This window comes from Alosa pseudoharengus, unplaced genomic scaffold (assembly GCF_046254945.1).
Source record: "Alosa pseudoharengus isolate Yale_2024_CS ecotype anadromous, Long Island Sound unplaced genomic scaffold, YU_APseudo_1.1 YU_APseudo_1.1_scf_4, whole genome shotgun sequence".
NCBI lineage: Eukaryota > Metazoa > Chordata > Actinopteri > Clupeiformes > Clupeidae > Alosa > Alosa pseudoharengus.
The window spans coordinates 20763641-20779905 of NW_027468774.1; the positions used below are offsets into that span (position 1 = coordinate 20763641).

Sequence of the window (16265 nt, forward strand, 5' to 3'; positions counted from 1 at the left end):
GTCTCATGATTGTGGTTGTGTTTACTGAACCAGACCAAGAGATTAATGGCTCAGGAAACTGACATTTCTGTATTATAACATATTTAAACTAATATTTTGATAAACTGATTTAATAAGCTGTAAACTGTAATCATCAAGATTGAAACAAAAAGTGGCTTGAAATATTTCACTTTATATCTAATGAATCTATAATAATGATTTACAACACAATGTTCTAATTTTTTGAGATCCACTACTTGTCTCATAAACCATGGAGATTGATTCCCCTGTCCCCATTTCTGTCTTGCTAGTTGTGAGGCTCAAGCCTTTTAGTCCCCACTGTCTAACCTTCAGGCCATGGCTGAACCCCACAGAAAATAAAGGTTGAAGTTGGAAATTAACCAATACATCACTGAAGCAAAAGATTTTTAATAGATCCCTCGTGTGTCCAAGCTGCCATGACACAAACACCATAATTAAACAACAGCATGACATTTGAAATAATGTAACACAAATATTTGGCATAATAAGCACACAGGCCAAAACAATAGAGAACATTTTCACCCCCACGTATTCACATTATGGCACTGGGGGTGTAAATCATTACTTTTTACAATGAGCAAAATTGAGAAATCACTACTTTAATGAGGATGCTATACAGAACATGCTAGTCTACTGCATGGCTGATGAGCAATGCTGATATCGAAGGCACTTAAGCCTCCATGAAAGACCGCTTTTGTGACAGTTTTGTAAGTGCACAGGTGACAAAATTATTCCTTTTTCTGTAAGCTGTAGAAGCTGATGAGTTGATGAAATGCACACAACCTTCCATTTGTACAAAAGATGATTGCTTGTGACCAGTAATGCTATTGTTGATATTGAGACTGCGGTTTTAAGTTGCACACAAGCTCACATTTCTATGAATACAAAAGAAAACTGCACTTGTACACACTGTAATTGACTTGACTTTTTCCTGGATTTGCACATATAGCTTGCACATCTTACTTCTGCCAAAAGGAAAAAAAACATTCTTTTTCATAATGTCACCAGACAACAATATTTATAATACCAGAACTGATACATAATGTGACTTAGAACAGCACAAAGAGTCTGGACAAATCCCCCCCGATCCTCCCACTAAGAACTGAGTGCGGATATAAAATGACCACTCCTGTTTACATTCATTAAGCCCACTTTGATGACAGATTAAGACACGCATTGCTTTTGGCTGTAAAGACTAGATTGCCTCCACCCTCTCCCACATCTACACTCTGCAAAGCACTTGGTTGGGAAAAGTAGTTTCTAGGAGAGATTAGGTTGTTAAAAGACAGACTCACTAAAGCTTCCATCTTCCAAAACAAACAGTGACACCTGGTTCTTCTGCCCACCGTGGTGTGAGTGCGTTTGACAGGACAGGTTTAGTCAGGTGGGAGGCGCGTATCAGCTGGTATTGTTCATGAACACAGTGATGTTGATCTATTTGCATAAGTCGGATGCCAACGCTTGATGACCTAGGCAACGCAGGGGTGGAGGCAACGGGACAAAGGGATGGGTGGGTAGGCTTTTGTCTTTCAGGACTAATGTGAGTGTGGGATCACAAGCATGTGACAATCATCACATTACATGGACATACTGTACACACACACACAAACCTATACATTGTCATGTTGAGCTTCACAGATAGCTCAGTGTCACACCCTCGATGGCTTTGAGGTGTTTGAGTGTGGCCTGTGCCTCTGCTCCTGTCAATTTGAATGCTTATGTCACTTTTGTCTTAGATTCTCCCAATAGCATGTGTGCTGCCACAGATACACATTAGCATGTAGATAAGTACACACACACATACACCCGCCAAAAAAAAAAGGTTTGGTGCTGCTGCTTCACATGTCAGGTCTTATTTTCCTTCTCTTTCTTGTTGACTTGTTTCCACTTGGAATGCTTGGATTTGCAGTGCAATTGTACATGCTATGGTAAAAATGTCCTGGTGAAGTCCTCCACTGTAGACCTACTTCTCCTTTCTCATCAGCCTCAGAGAGGGAGAGTGGACAGAGGGACTTCAAACCATTGACTGTTCAAAAACCTTTCACCTTTTAAAAAATCCTATGAATCATGGAATTCCAACCAGTTCCTTCACTGTGGAGAGGTCCAGTATCCATGCTATTTAGTTCTGTATGGAGTTCATAGAGGGGGCACCTCTGTAATGTCTTAATTCATGGCCCCATTCTCTCATCAACTCTCCTTCAAAAGTCTTGTCCAGAGGAAGCCATTAGTTTCTTCTGCTTTAACCTTCTATGTCCACTGGTGACCTGCGTCCCAGGGAACACCACATCACTCTTCCATGAATGTTGTTTCTTCCCTTTCCCTGAACAGAGCTGTTTTTTTCACATGTCACTCTGAGTGGAGAGCTCAGCGTCAGAGGAGAGCTCACTTTCCTTTAAAGTGTCCGTTGTCACTACCAGACTCGTGTTTGAGCGCGGGTCCATTGCAGAGTGCATGATGGGTAGCCAAACATCATCCATGTTTGGCATGACAAATATTTTCTGTTGATTACAATATGAAAAAGGCATAATTGAACATAGTTTAAAGCACACAGCCACATATTTCTACACACCTATAATCATACAGAACAAATAAAGACCCTAATACTATTTTTCCACATTAATGCATAGACATGCCCACTTGGCATGTTTACATTCCATTGACTTGCAGCATACAACTTTAAGGGAAGAACACCATGATGGAACATGCCTACCCACAATAAATAACTATAGGTTTATATTGTAATTATAGGTTCTAGGAGTCTCAAACAAAGATCACTTTTGCTGTATTGCTTTGTTGTACAATCAGCAAACTGTTAGCTTCCCCTCCAGCACACAATCTCTGAGCAACAGTGACGACAAGCACATTTCTTTGAACCTCACACAAGTGGGTGGCCATAAATTAATAACACTGTCCCCTAAACGTTGCTGGTGTCTCTGAGGCAATGCAAGCAACCAACCTATAACTCAATAGCCTCAGACTTTGAACAGACTTCAACCATATGTGGAGATAACAATTAATACCCAACAAAGGCCTATGAAAACTGGACTATTTAAGCAGATGTTAGAATGCTACAATAAGCACACTGAAAGCAAATTCTCTATGTTGAAACTCCTCCACTAACCTGGAACTCTTGGTCCAATTTTTTCTCAATCCAGTCGGTCACATGGGCAAAAGTAACCTCTCTTTCTCCCAGTTTGGGTCGAGCTTTCAGCTCAACGTGCGGTGGGCTCCGGAAGCCATACCTGAAATCATGACATTGTGTCAATCAAGCCAATGGTCATTCTGTCCTAAATTTCTTTTGCATAGTTATGAAGCAGACATATGTATTGCCATAGCTTGTTCGAAACTGTAATATGGACTCACAGATTGCTGGTCCCAAATACAACCAGCAGAGGGCAGTCATTAGTTAAACCTTGTCATTATAGGGAAAATGTCTGACAGGATTGGTTGGTTTAAACTGTATGGCTACTGTATTTCATGGATAGCATCTTTTGACTACATATGATTGTGTAGGAGACACTTTCCATTCACAATGTCAATCTATTGGGATCCAACAGCAAGTTCACCAAAATCACTGTTTGTCAGTAAGAACGATGAGGTGGACCCAAGGTGGATCGTACCATATTCGGTCGGTGGGGGGTGGAGGGATGTTGACAGCCAGCGTCCCTTTGCACTCCTGCACTTCTACGGTGAGCAGCAGAGGGGTGTTGGACACCTCCTCCATCTTCTTCTTGATGAACTCCGTTTCAGTGGCTTTCTGGAAGTACTTGGACTTGGCAATCTTGTCCACAAAGCGTATGATCTTGCTGGGCCGGTGGCCACCAACGTAACTAGGAGAAGACAGGGAGCATCTTGAAAAGTGAGTCAGTCTGTATCTCTTATTCATAAAGCGGCCTCTGTCTCACTCTCACATGTCAGTTTGCTTTCAGCTCATTTGCAGTGTTTGAATCAGAGAATATTATTCACCTCAAATTACCCATCTGTCTGCCTCCCACTCTCTAGCTCTCTTTCCTTGTCTCTCTTGCTCTCTCTTTCTTTCTCTCTCAACCTCTCTCTTGCTCTCTCTTTCTTTCTCTCTCATCCTCTCTCTTGCTCTCTCAGGCCTGACACGGGTATACCATCCCATTCTGGGACTCAGCATAATAAGTTGCAAATATAACACACAACAACATCAGCAACATTTATAGAGGCCAATCCAGTCGTTCAAATGGGCAATCTATTTTTGTCTCATACCTCTCGGCCCCAGGAGGAACAGCTTTATCTGTGAAAACTTCCTGCGGCTCCTCTTCATCTGATGATCCAGCACTAGATGACTCTTCATCACTGTCAGCCAAGCAGTACGTCCTCGGCCTTGGCCTAGTGCGCGCAAACACATGAACAGACACAGATATGCACATGCGCATACACACACACACACACACACACACACACACACACACACACACACACACACACACACAGACACAGAGGAAGATTTGTTAGTTTCTATGAAGCGCAGGCCTCATTGACTTCACCTGTCTGTCTTGCGGCATAATCAGAGGTGAGTGTCTCAACTCACCAGCAGATCAATGGGGCCAGAGAGGGGGTGCGTCCAGAGAGATTGAGAACATGGCAGAGAAAATTAGATGCAATTCAACATGTAGCAGCACAGCACGGAGTCGTCGTGAATGTTAAGGAATGTGCAATGAGGCCAAAGAGCTTTTAAGTGATTTTTAAAAGATTTGTAAAGCTGCACAAAGGAGTAGACAGGTGACCATAGATATATATATATATATATATATATATGGAGGTGACGGCATAAGAACGAGGCGCTGCTACTTTGAGAGATTTTGTTACACTGAAAGTGATCAGTGTTTATTAAGAAAAAGAAGAGAGAGCTGCTCTTACCCCTCTTTCCCCTGTTCACCGAGCCCCTCTCCCTCCTTCCCCAGCCGGGACAGGTTCATCTTTGTCTCCAGCGTCATTAGGAAGGAGCCGTGATAGGAGATCTCCAGATCAAACCACAAGCCTTCAGGGGAAGGGACATAGAAATAGGCTCTATTACAGTAGATAATCCATTTAAACAGACATGGAAGAGACACAGGTCAGTGATACAGGGAATATCATACAATTATACAGCATGCTGATGAAAAAAACATTTGTTTTCTTAATCTTATTTTAAAAGGACATTATCATTACAGTATGTTAGGAGAGCATCTCTGGCTGACTGTTATTATTACTATGGCAGCAAGAACATAGCACAACTTCTACCCCCCTGTCGTCCCTGTAGCTGAGCTCTTTACATAACGAGCGTGAACGTTTGTGAGCTGCTGCATGGTGGGCAGGCGGGGACGCTTCACGTCTGACTCAGCCCGCACCACTCACGTCTGCGCCGGATGGACAAACTCCACCAGTGATTCACAGGCACATTTGCATGAAATCTGCCACCGTCGTGACACTTGTACTCATGACTGAACAACGTACATTCATGTCAGCCACATCACAAATTAATCGGAATTCATTATTTGGCAGCATTAAAATGTGTGTATCCCCCACTCAGACGCAATACCTGCAGCCTTTTCCTCTAAACGTAGTGATGGCTCATTGGACTCCCAAATGGGGCTCGTCTAGGAGACGCCTCAGTAAGCTGCTCATAAATTGGCCAGGCTGGAGTGGTGACACTTCATTAATCTGACCGCTGGAACAGCACCCTCCCACGTCCCGCCATGACATCAGCCCTGTCCTCAGGCTACTCTCTCTCCAGGGTTTCCTTTCGCTACCACTTCTACTAAGTTTGCTCAATGTCTCCAACAGTATCTCACTACAATATGTCCAGATATGTCACAGTTCAAAGTGAGGCCATGGGCCAGTGCAAGACGATGTTAAAAATGACCAGGTATCCACACATCAGTGAATCAACGTTTGTCTTCTTGATTTCTTTCGTACTTTTGAAAATAATAGTGTCTTGAGGGGCAAAAACAGTAAACTGTTCTCTCCCAGCCCATTTTTACCTTGATGATCTACATAGGGTCTGGAGGCCTTCAGGATCTTGGGGATGGTGATGCCCATGTCCAGTTCGGTCAATGTCAGCTCATTCATAAAGTATGGCAACTGTAACAGCAGAGAAACAGTCAGACGGCCACAGGGTTGTTCATTCACAGCATTTATTCCCAGCTAATCCATTTTAATCCCCTATTTATCCATGTAAATCACTCTGGAGCCAGCCAGAGTTTCTTTTCTAGACCCTCTGGAGAGTGCAATAGATGGGGGACAAAATGGACACACACAAAGACATATGCAAGCTGGAAGGGACAACAAAATCGGAATAATGTCTAATTAAGGGTAATGGTGATCCCAGAAGTCATCCCTGTAGATACGGAAGAGGTGACTAAGTAGTGGACAGACACACGCATACCCGGATCTTGCTCAGTTTCATTTGGATCTTCTTGGACACCATGTCGGCCCAGTACTTCTCCCCTAAAAAGTCCCAGAAGATCCTCCCAAGCAGAGCGTTCACCCAGGCCTCAGACTCAGAGCATTCCTCCTCATTGTCAGGCACCTGAAGGCCATACAGAGAAAGGTTAAAAAGAAATCAACCACAACAAGTAGAGAAGAGTGCATAATTACTCTGAATTAAACATTAAACATTTCATAATGTATCAAAACTATCCTGTGCAAAAGACATACAGTACATGTGTAGCTGAAAGAAAGTAATTGAATCAACTTGCAAGTCTATGCTGCTTTCATGTTTGAACAAAGCAGACATGATAAAGAAAAGATGGATGTAAGGATGATATACTAGATCGCTCATCAAATCTTTTAAAGTTATGTCTAAACCCTGCATTTGCTATAAATGAGCTGGTAGTAGCATCCATTATACATAAGCACAGCTCCGATGAACTAAAGGTGAGCTAAAATAAGCTAAGCGGGAGCTACCTTTTTGCCGGCCCCTGGGCTGCTGGCTGCACTGGGCAAGGGGCTGGCGGGGCGACTGGTGGCACCTGTGCTCACATACTGGGCCATGTACACGCTGTAGTCCAGCACTTTGAGCTTGAGCCCCACGGGCAGCTCTCTGGGCCGCGGCAGCGGCGGCTGGGGCTGCAGCGCCTCCTCCAGGCTGCCCCGACTACTGCTGCGGCTATTAGACAGGCCCCCGTGAGCGGGTAGGAAAACTGGACCGGGGGAGGGAGGGGGCAAAGGCACATTTATCATCATGGATTAAATAGACAAAAGCCACATCTAAACCTTTCAAACACCAATATCATTGACATTGTATAGCCTTACACTACAGAAGGGAATAACTGTGATCATAGCAGCTGGACTGTTATAATTGTTATTATTATTAGTCTATTATTATATTATTATTGTTTATGTTGTAAGTCTCTTTGGATAAAAAGGTCTGCTTAGCAAACATAACCATAACCATAATCATAACCATTACATTGGGTTCTTCCATTCAGCACTGCAGAGGTGTTCTATTTTTATTTTATATTCTGCACCTAACGTCCAGCCCCACAGCATCAGCATCAATGCACAGGAAATCTCCCTACATCCCAATGAAGCCTGCCAGTCCCAAGCAATTTACTGACGTGCTGAAAAAGTGCTGTAGTAAGATATTTGGCTTTTTATACTCAGTGCCTATGCCACAGAGGCTTACTCAGCTGAGACCTACCACCTGCATATATCAGCCCTCGCCATCTCTTTAGGATAGCATCTCTCCGCTAAGCTATCCTGGGCTGTGGATGCCAGAGATGTGAGGGGACGAACGTTTAGGGGTGTCTGATGGGCTCTCTTACCCCCCGCTACGCTGGCAGGCCTCCTCGCCTCTGACTTGAGCCTCGACGCAAACAGAATCCTCCGGAACCACTCCTCCTTCTCGCGTCCAGTCCGTCCGAAGAGGTAGAGCGTGAGGTCGCCGGACGACCTCCGCACCAGCGTCTCCTCGCTCCGTGCACTGCCGCCCTCCGGCCGCTCAGCCCCAGCGGGGGGCCTCTCGTCCCCACCCTCGGGCCGGTCTCCCTGGGCCCTGGCCATGAAGTCCTCCTGGGGGCCCAGCTCGATGCAGATGGGGTACTTTTTGTTCCACACACGCTTTCTAGCCAGGCTCTGAGGCACCAGAGAGATCTGCAGACACAGACGTGACACGAAACTTAGTTCCTCTCAGAGAAGCATGGGGAAAACTAACAAGAGCACAAGAACAACTATTACCAAGACAAGACAAGCCAATACAAAAGGCTCATTCCATGCCAAATCTTGAAACCTGAAATATTTCCTATAGGATTCTCTCAGTGTTTCTCTTGTATCTTGTATACCCGTACTCCAGAAATGGGCACAGGCCAAATTGTAGTGCTCAACATCAAAGATTAACATAAATATGTCCATTTCTGTTAAGGTGCACTCATTCAAATTTTCAATCTTGCACTGTCCACTGTCACTCACATCACATTATCCAAAGTGTGCTGTAGCATTTCAGTGACTGACATTTTAAACAGCTTTGAGGATAGCAGGGTGAAATACACACAGATACACACACACCTTGCTGTCAGTGAGGTCATAGATCTTCTGGCTGATGTAGGTGACGTCGGGTTTGGGCTCATTGAAGGAGGCTCGGCGGGGGATGTTGCGACCGGGTTTGGACAGGCGCAGCGTGGAGCCCTCCAGCCGCACAAAGACCGAGTGGGTAAGGGTGGCGTGGTACGTCTCTGGGTCATAGCTCAGGATCTCATTCATCCAGCCCTAAAAACAACACACACACACACACACACACACACACACGTGCAGAAGGCTGTCACATCATTTACATTATTACAACAACTTGTGTGTTTTTCTCATCCTGTAGAGGTTCATTTTTAGATATTTTACATTATTTAACATGACAACATAACATCGGTTGTCATGTATCTACCTGAGGTTGACATTGAATGACAGCTTTAGGCGGGGATCACACTGACCAAGCGGCACACACTGACCAAGCGGCAGGTTTCCTATTGTTCTCTATGGTTCGGCAGTGGAACGGTGGCAAAACTGGCGTAACACTAGCGTTGAACAAGCTGATCGTTGAACTTGGTTCAACTTTCAAAGCGCAAGGCAAGCATATTGAATTGTCACTTAAGGCAAACCATTTGTGTTACCATAGGAACGAGTTAGAACTTATTATGGTCTGAGCGTTGTGTTACGCTTGCCGCTGCCGCTTGTCAGTGGCCAATGTGATCCCCGCCTTATGGACCAGTGAGGTCAACATGAAATAAAAAGGAATGCCAGTCTCAAAGGGCAACTGACAGCCAACCACAAAGATATTTCACCTTTGTTCTTATTTGGTTGAATTTGTCTACTTTACTCTGTCCTATATCAAATAAGTGTTCTTATAGACAAAGGCAAGTCCCTCCACTCGGCGGCTATTTTGTAACGCATTTTGTGCACTTATCGGGCAGAACTGGGTGTGCACATGACTTCACGACACCAACCTCACTCCAGCTGCGAGATCACAAACACATGATTGGCACAATGTATTCACAACATACCACATGATTGGCAAGATGTATTCACGTCAAGTTTTGGCGGCGGAAGGGGCGAAATATGTGTAGACGACTGCCATGTTACGAACTGCGTTACGAACTCACCCCATACACTTCTATGGGAGATTCTTGAGTGTTGTGTCTCCTCATAGAAAGTCTCTGTGATAGATCACTGCATCCATACATGATTCAGGTGTCTTTCACAGTGCAAGTACTGTATACACTACTGCTATACACTAGTGCTATTCTGTATGAGATGGATGTCAGTCCAGTCCTTGTATATACAAGGAGGGTTGTGTGCTTTCCTCAGTCTCCATAGATATCTCGGCCCCTTCAATCACTTTAGTTTTAGACAAGCAGTAATACTGTGATAAGGGTTACATCATCATTATATGAGTCGGAAGGACAGAGAGAGAGAGAGAAAGAGAGAGAGAGAGAGAGGAATAGAGGGATATAGAGGGGTGGGGGTGGGGTGAGAGAGATGGCTTGTCTTGGTCCGTTTGCCCTAGTACATGGGCTCGGGATCCTCTCCCAGCCATGCTGTGGCCTCAGGCCCCGGCCTGCATCTCTCTCTCCATGTCTCCATGCAGCCCACACAGGTTCACCTCCATTTATGTAAGTGCCCCCCCCACACACACACACACACCTCTCTCTCTCTCTCTCTCTCTCTCTCTCTCTCTCTCTCTCTCTCACTCACTCACTCACTCACACACACACACACACACACACGCACACACACACACACACACACACACACATACAAACTTACACTCGTTTACAGGCCTAGGTAGAAATTCATGTATACTCTAAGCAGCATAGTAGCACACATGGAGTTACACACAACTACATTTGGGCAATACAGTTTCAAGCACTTATGTGTTTCAAAATGAATGTCTTGAAATGTTCACCCACTGAGCTTCCAGCAAGATGGTGGCATGGTTAGACATATATTCAAGAATAGACTACATTAAAATACATTTATGGCTTTGGGCTACTGCTGCTGCAGAGTCTCTTCAGTGCCCCATTAAATATATTCATTAGTTCCACAGCAGATAGCAGACAGAGACCATAATAGAAACCATAAAGTACAACTTTATAGAATTTTGGTAGATTTTGGTGGTGCAACATAACAGATTCCAACCAAATGAACGGCAACCGTGTGTTTTCCAGTACACATTTTATAATTCAGTGAGAAATAATGAATAACCACAGGGCACATTGAAGGATTCAGGATGTCCACAGATCCTCGAAAGCTCTTTAATCTGTAGCTCTTTAATAAGATTTTGGCAAATGATCTGCTGTTACATACGTACGACGGAGTATTAGGGCCACACATGAAGAAAAAAAATATTTTTGCCATGTCAAGATTAAACATTAAACTCGACATTTCGAGAATAAAGTTGAAATATCATGTCGACTTTAATCTCAACGTTTTGAGAATAAAGTTTGGAGAGAGAACGACCACTCCAAAGTAGGGTACAAACGGGACGATTGAAAAGAGGACAAATAAAATGAGTGCAACAACGATAGACATCATTTGGACAAAACATAGAACATTAACCTCTGTTGCTCAGCCAAATTCTTTCCTGTTACGTCCTTTTATCACGGAGTTATCAGGCGATAAATGCGATGGTCAAAAGTAAACTTCTTAGCGGTTTATTTATTTATTGTATTATTAAAGAGTGTTTTTCATCCAAATATTCGACTTCATGCTTATTCAGTAGCCTAGACTAGGCATATTAAAGCTGCAGTTGGCAAGATTTTTTTATCATATTCACTGAAACTGACACTATGCTCCGACAGAACAACATAAATCAGCTGGTTTTAGAAAAAAAAAACGCACTTCTACCTCCACCTAGAGCCTGTTATTTGTTTTGCAAAAATCCACAGCTCCTGGTTCTTCTGGTCCAATCAGAGCAGAGCTGTGTGAGATCTGACTGTCAATCACAGTCTGGTGCAGTCTGGTGCGCACTGACGAGCACAAACTCGATGAGAGGGTGCTCAGTGGTAGTGGGGGAGGGGCATGAGAGTTGTAAACATTCAAAAGTCCCCTCAATCTGTCAGACTTGCCAACTGCAGCTTTAAGTGTTCTCCCCATTCCCAGACTTTCACACTGCATGTTTGTTTATAGGCTAATGGTTGCAAACAGCCTATTGCTGAATGTCTATGGAGGGACGAATGCAGCTGTCCTCCCTAACAGGGAACCCCCATAGTAAATGCACACATATCTGTGTTTATAGCCTACTATATTTTATGCAGGTAAGACATGGAAAAGCAGTTTTAGAAAAATTCGTTTTGCCATGTTAACCTATGGAGAGTGACGGCCTGTGAGTCATGAAGGGCAGTTATTTGGATGTGCGGTGGCCTTACCCACTAGCCTAGAAATCTAGACGCACCCTAGCGGCAGCAAATGTAATTTGCTGCCCGGGCTACTTACCCACGTAAAAACAGAGCGAAATAACATTTTGTACTATAGAAACATTATATCATTGGAAACATGTAATTCTAGCTATATAAATGGCATAGTGCATGGTAGGCTATTTCCATAACCGCGAGATACGCGCTTCACGATGATGGCAATGAGTTGTTAACAGACAAGACGTAGCAGCAATCTATCTGAAATAACACCTAGGCTATTTGAAGTAGGCCTATTATTCATGATTGTCACATATTGTGTGTTAGTGTAGGCTACATAGCTTAAACTGTAGGCTATGTTTAAACTGTAGCCTATTTCGAGTTTAATGTCGGCATGTCGACTTTAAAGTCAACACGTCGAGATTAAAGTCGACATGACATTTCAACTTTATTCTCGAAATGTCGAGTTTAATGTTGATATGTCGAGTTTAATCTCTTCATGGCAAAAAAATAAATATATTCATGTGTGGCCCTAATACTCCGTCGTAGTTACAGGACTACATCACTGAGTGAGAATTTTAACAAGGGGTTGGCAAGCCACAACAAACCTTCAGCTACAGATAAGCTGCAGAACTTTCAGTGTAGTATTAAAAAAGAGCTTTATTAGTGTGCTTGAACAATATTATGCAGGCTCTGACATCTAAGTCCATTTTGTACATCCACCATGGCCTACCTTAAAAACCCCTGGCTCCTTGATGTCCAGCGGCGTCAGGTTCCACCGGTCACCCCGGCGTCTACTGGGCAAAGAGGAGTAGGTGAAGGCCGAGTGGCGGGGGGCCGAGAGCCACACCACCAGGATGGCCAGCATGAAGCCCGCAGCCATGCCCATCAGCACCGCCTCCACGTAGGGTGGCAGTGGCAGCACAAAGTAGCCGTACACCACAGAAATGAGAAGCAGCAAGCAGTTATGGGGCACGCCGGGCGCCTGGTCATCCTCCTGGTCATCATCGTCGTCCTCGTCGTCGGTGTCGCCCTGGCTGTAGGCGCCCGTCAGGCTGCTGTGGCGGCGCTGGCCATCGCCCGCGCGCCACCCCTCGGTCTCCGTGTCTGACTCCTGCTCGAAGTCCTCGCTGTACAGCTCGCAGAACTCCTCGTCCTCCTGCCTGACCAGCGCCGACATGCAGCGGTCAAGCGCCAGCGAGGGCGAGCGGGGGGGCGGTGGCAGCACCGAGGCCATGGTGCCCATCTCCAGGCCCGGACACGAGACCATCCGACTGACCCTGGGGATGCTGTAGCTGCTGCCCTCCCTCCTGTCCTGGCCCTCGTCCTCCATGTCGCCCTCCTCCTCCTTGATGCTGTAGCTGCCACTCTCGGGGTGTCCGTTCAGGCCGGCCAGGCTGGTCAGCTCGCTGGCGCTGGACGAGAGGGTTCTTGTGCGCGTGCTGGCGGCGGAGCCGCCTCCGCTACCCTCTTCGCCCATGAACTTGCTGAGCAGGTGCAGCGGCTCGCTCATGACCTCCGAGAAACGCCGGCGCGTGTCCTCGATGCGCGCCTCCACCTCGGGCACATTGAAGAACGAGGAGGACGGCCGGCCGTCCAGCGGGGAGGCCAGCGGCGACGACGGCGCCGTCTTGGAGTCGCCCATGGCTGCCGAGGGAGAGCCCCCGGGCGCCGCCGAGTGCAGGGCCCCCGGGCGCGACTGGCCGAAGGACTTGAACAGGTTGCGGTTGAAGCGCGAGTCCACGTCGGCGGGCTTGGCCGTGTCGGTGGACAGCGACTTGACCAGCGTCTTCATCAGGTGACGTCGCTGCTGCGATTGGCGGGCCGAGGGAGATGTGACGCCGGCCGCCGGCACCGCTGGGGGTTCCCGGGGTTCCCTGGGTTCCACGTCCGAGGAGAGGGACTTGACCAGGCTGAGGAAGGGCTTGGACGGCAGAGCCGAAGCTGGTGGCGCCGCCGCCGCTGCTGCTGCCACTCGGACCGGGGAGGCGCTGGAGGACAGGGGGTGCGTGGAGGCCCCAGCGAGGGCCTGGGGAGGGGCGTCGGAGGGCCAGGAGGAGCTGATGGAGGAGAAGGAGGAGGCCGAGGGGGAGGACTGCAGGATGGCCACAGCGGGGGTGTGGGCGTGCGGAGCGGCCGAGGAGGAGGAGGCCGCCTCGTGACTGTTGAACTCCTCGCTGGCCTCGAGGGCCGTGGCCAGCGGCGTGCCGTAGAGCTCCTCGTCGTCATCGTCGTCCTCGCGGCCCTGGGCGGAGAAGTGGATGGTGATGGTGTCGCGCGAGAGCGAGCGCTGCACCTGGAGCCGGGGGCCGGGGCCCGACGCTGGGGCGCGGGGGGGAGAAGAAGGGGTGGGGTCCGGCTCGACGCGCTCACCTCCGCCTCCGCCGCCTGGCCAGCTCATGACTGAACTCCCCTCAGCTCACCACCTGCATGGAGAGAGAGTGAACACAGGTCACACACATACACACACACACATATCACATACACTTCAGAGTATGTTTTTCTTTTTCACCGGCTTTTCTGAAAGCACTGACTTAACGATTAGCAATTGCATACAGTCCCTCATCTCTCGGCTTATTTTTTCAAAACCTAAAAGCAGTTATTTTGGACCAACTGTTGAGAGTCTGGCGATGAGCCCCTGGAGGGGAGAGAGGGGCGAAGAACCGCAGGGGGCTGACAAAGGCAGCTGAGGCACTTTCATACGGACAGCCTTTGAAGAAGAAACATCTGTCTCCCTTCTTTTTTCAAAAGGGGCAAAAGAGAAACGAGAAAAAGAGTTCAAAGAGTTCAAAGCCTTAGGCAAGAGCACTGAATTCCTGGGTATAAGCTATATAATTAGCTAATGTTTAATGAATATTTCCCTATTAAACTATATGTTAGATTTGACTGTCTATCAGCTAAGCTATGTCATCTGTAGCAAACACAAAGCAACAAAGTAAATGTGTAAAACCGAGGAGAAGATACAAAAAGGGTGATTAGTCTACTCAGCAACATGGCATTTGTGTCTTTACTATATTATATCTTATTACTAATCTTGAGGAATTCAGACAGCTAGTCAGCTAGCTAGCTCTCACTCGCTCATTTAGCAGATTTCCGTGTGCCGTGTTACACCTTCAAAGTAGAGCCCAAAGTGAGAGGAGGTAGAAAGGAGGGGAACTACGCAACTGCAGTCTGGCACTGATCCACTCATCCAATTAATCACAGCCACCTGAACCAATTTAATCAGCCTGGACCCAGCTCGGACACAAGAGCCTTTGCACACAGGGAGAGAGAGAGAGAGAGAGAGAGAGAGAGAGAGAGAGAGAGAGAGAGAGAGAGAGAGAGAGAGAGGAGGGACAAAGCACAGAAGGACCATTGGAGGAGTGGGCGTGGTGAACCAGAACATGGACAACAGCCACCTTCAGAGGTTATTCCACTGCACATGAGTATTTTTGAGACTGTTCATGTGTTGTCTGCATCAAACATATTTATGTTTCACACACACACATACACCCACACACACACGTCACACACATACAGGTCTGTTGAAACAATGGAGAACAACAGACAGAGAGACTGAACACAGACTGTGAAGTATCCAGACATGACTGTCAAAAGCAGAATGAGGACATCAGCCCCTGTGCTCACACACACACACACACACACACACACACACACACACACACACGCACGCACGCACACACACACACACACACACACACACACACACGCACACACACACACGCACACACACACGCACACACACACACGCACACACACACACACACAAACACACACATTGGCTGCTCTGCTGTGACCCATGAAGGTGCAAATCCTTCCGGCGGCAACCACATGGCAACTGGGTTGGGACCTCCAGCTCGCAGTCACTCATTCACACTGCCTTACACAAAGCACATCTCCAGAGAGGTGACCACCATCACACTCCCAGCCCTCCACTGGACACCTGGGACCCTGGCAGTCTCCGCAGAGGAGGAGAGGTGGTGCTGTGCTGGGATGCTGAGCCATGTCAGGCCAGACTGGGTCTATTAAAAGCTGATGGCGGGCAGTCGGACGAGTCCGATGAGTCATGGGAGGAGGGGAGCATCCTGGCTCATGCTGGCTGGACTTAGCGCTCGAGCGCGGCTAGTGCCCAGTCGTTAGCACTATCCTCCAGGGCATCTCTCCAGAGCACAGGCAGGCCGAGGAGACTCGAGGAGGAGGAGGAGGGAGGAGGCGCTTGATGTGACAAACCCACTATTAAGACCATGGGAGGAGAGGAGCAAGTGGAAATATATGAGAATGTGTGTGTAGTGTGTGTGTGTGTGTGTGTGTGTGTGTGTGTGTGTGTGTGTGTGTGTGTGTGTGCATTCTCACCCTCTCTGTGTCTCTGTCTTCTCTCTCTCGCTCTTCTTGTCT

General features: G+C 47.0%; 1 protein-coding gene across 1 annotated transcript in view; it reads right to left on the bottom strand.

The window, feature by feature from the left end:
• Nucleotides 1-411: 411 nt before the first annotated feature.
• tex2 (testis expressed 2) overlaps nt 412-16265 on the bottom strand; it is a 28762-nt gene continuing 12908 nt past the window's right edge. Inside the window, exons 3-13 of the mRNA XM_076265230.1 lie at nt 12604-14296; nt 8536-8736; nt 7797-8124; nt 6937-7172; nt 6416-6559; nt 6012-6111; nt 4909-5029; nt 4255-4377; nt 3642-3851; nt 3143-3263; nt 412-2519 (exon numbers count right to left, since the gene is read on the bottom strand). Coding sequence (XP_076121345.1) covers nt 2361-2519; nt 3143-3263; nt 3642-3851; nt 4255-4377; nt 4909-5029; nt 6012-6111; nt 6416-6559; nt 6937-7172; nt 7797-8124; nt 8536-8736; nt 12604-14271 — 3411 coding nt within the window. The 5' untranslated portion in view covers nt 14272-14296 and the 3' untranslated portion in view covers nt 412-2360. The remainder of the gene's footprint in view (nt 2520-3142; nt 3264-3641; nt 3852-4254; nt 4378-4908; nt 5030-6011; nt 6112-6415; nt 6560-6936; nt 7173-7796; nt 8125-8535; nt 8737-12603; nt 14297-16265) is intronic.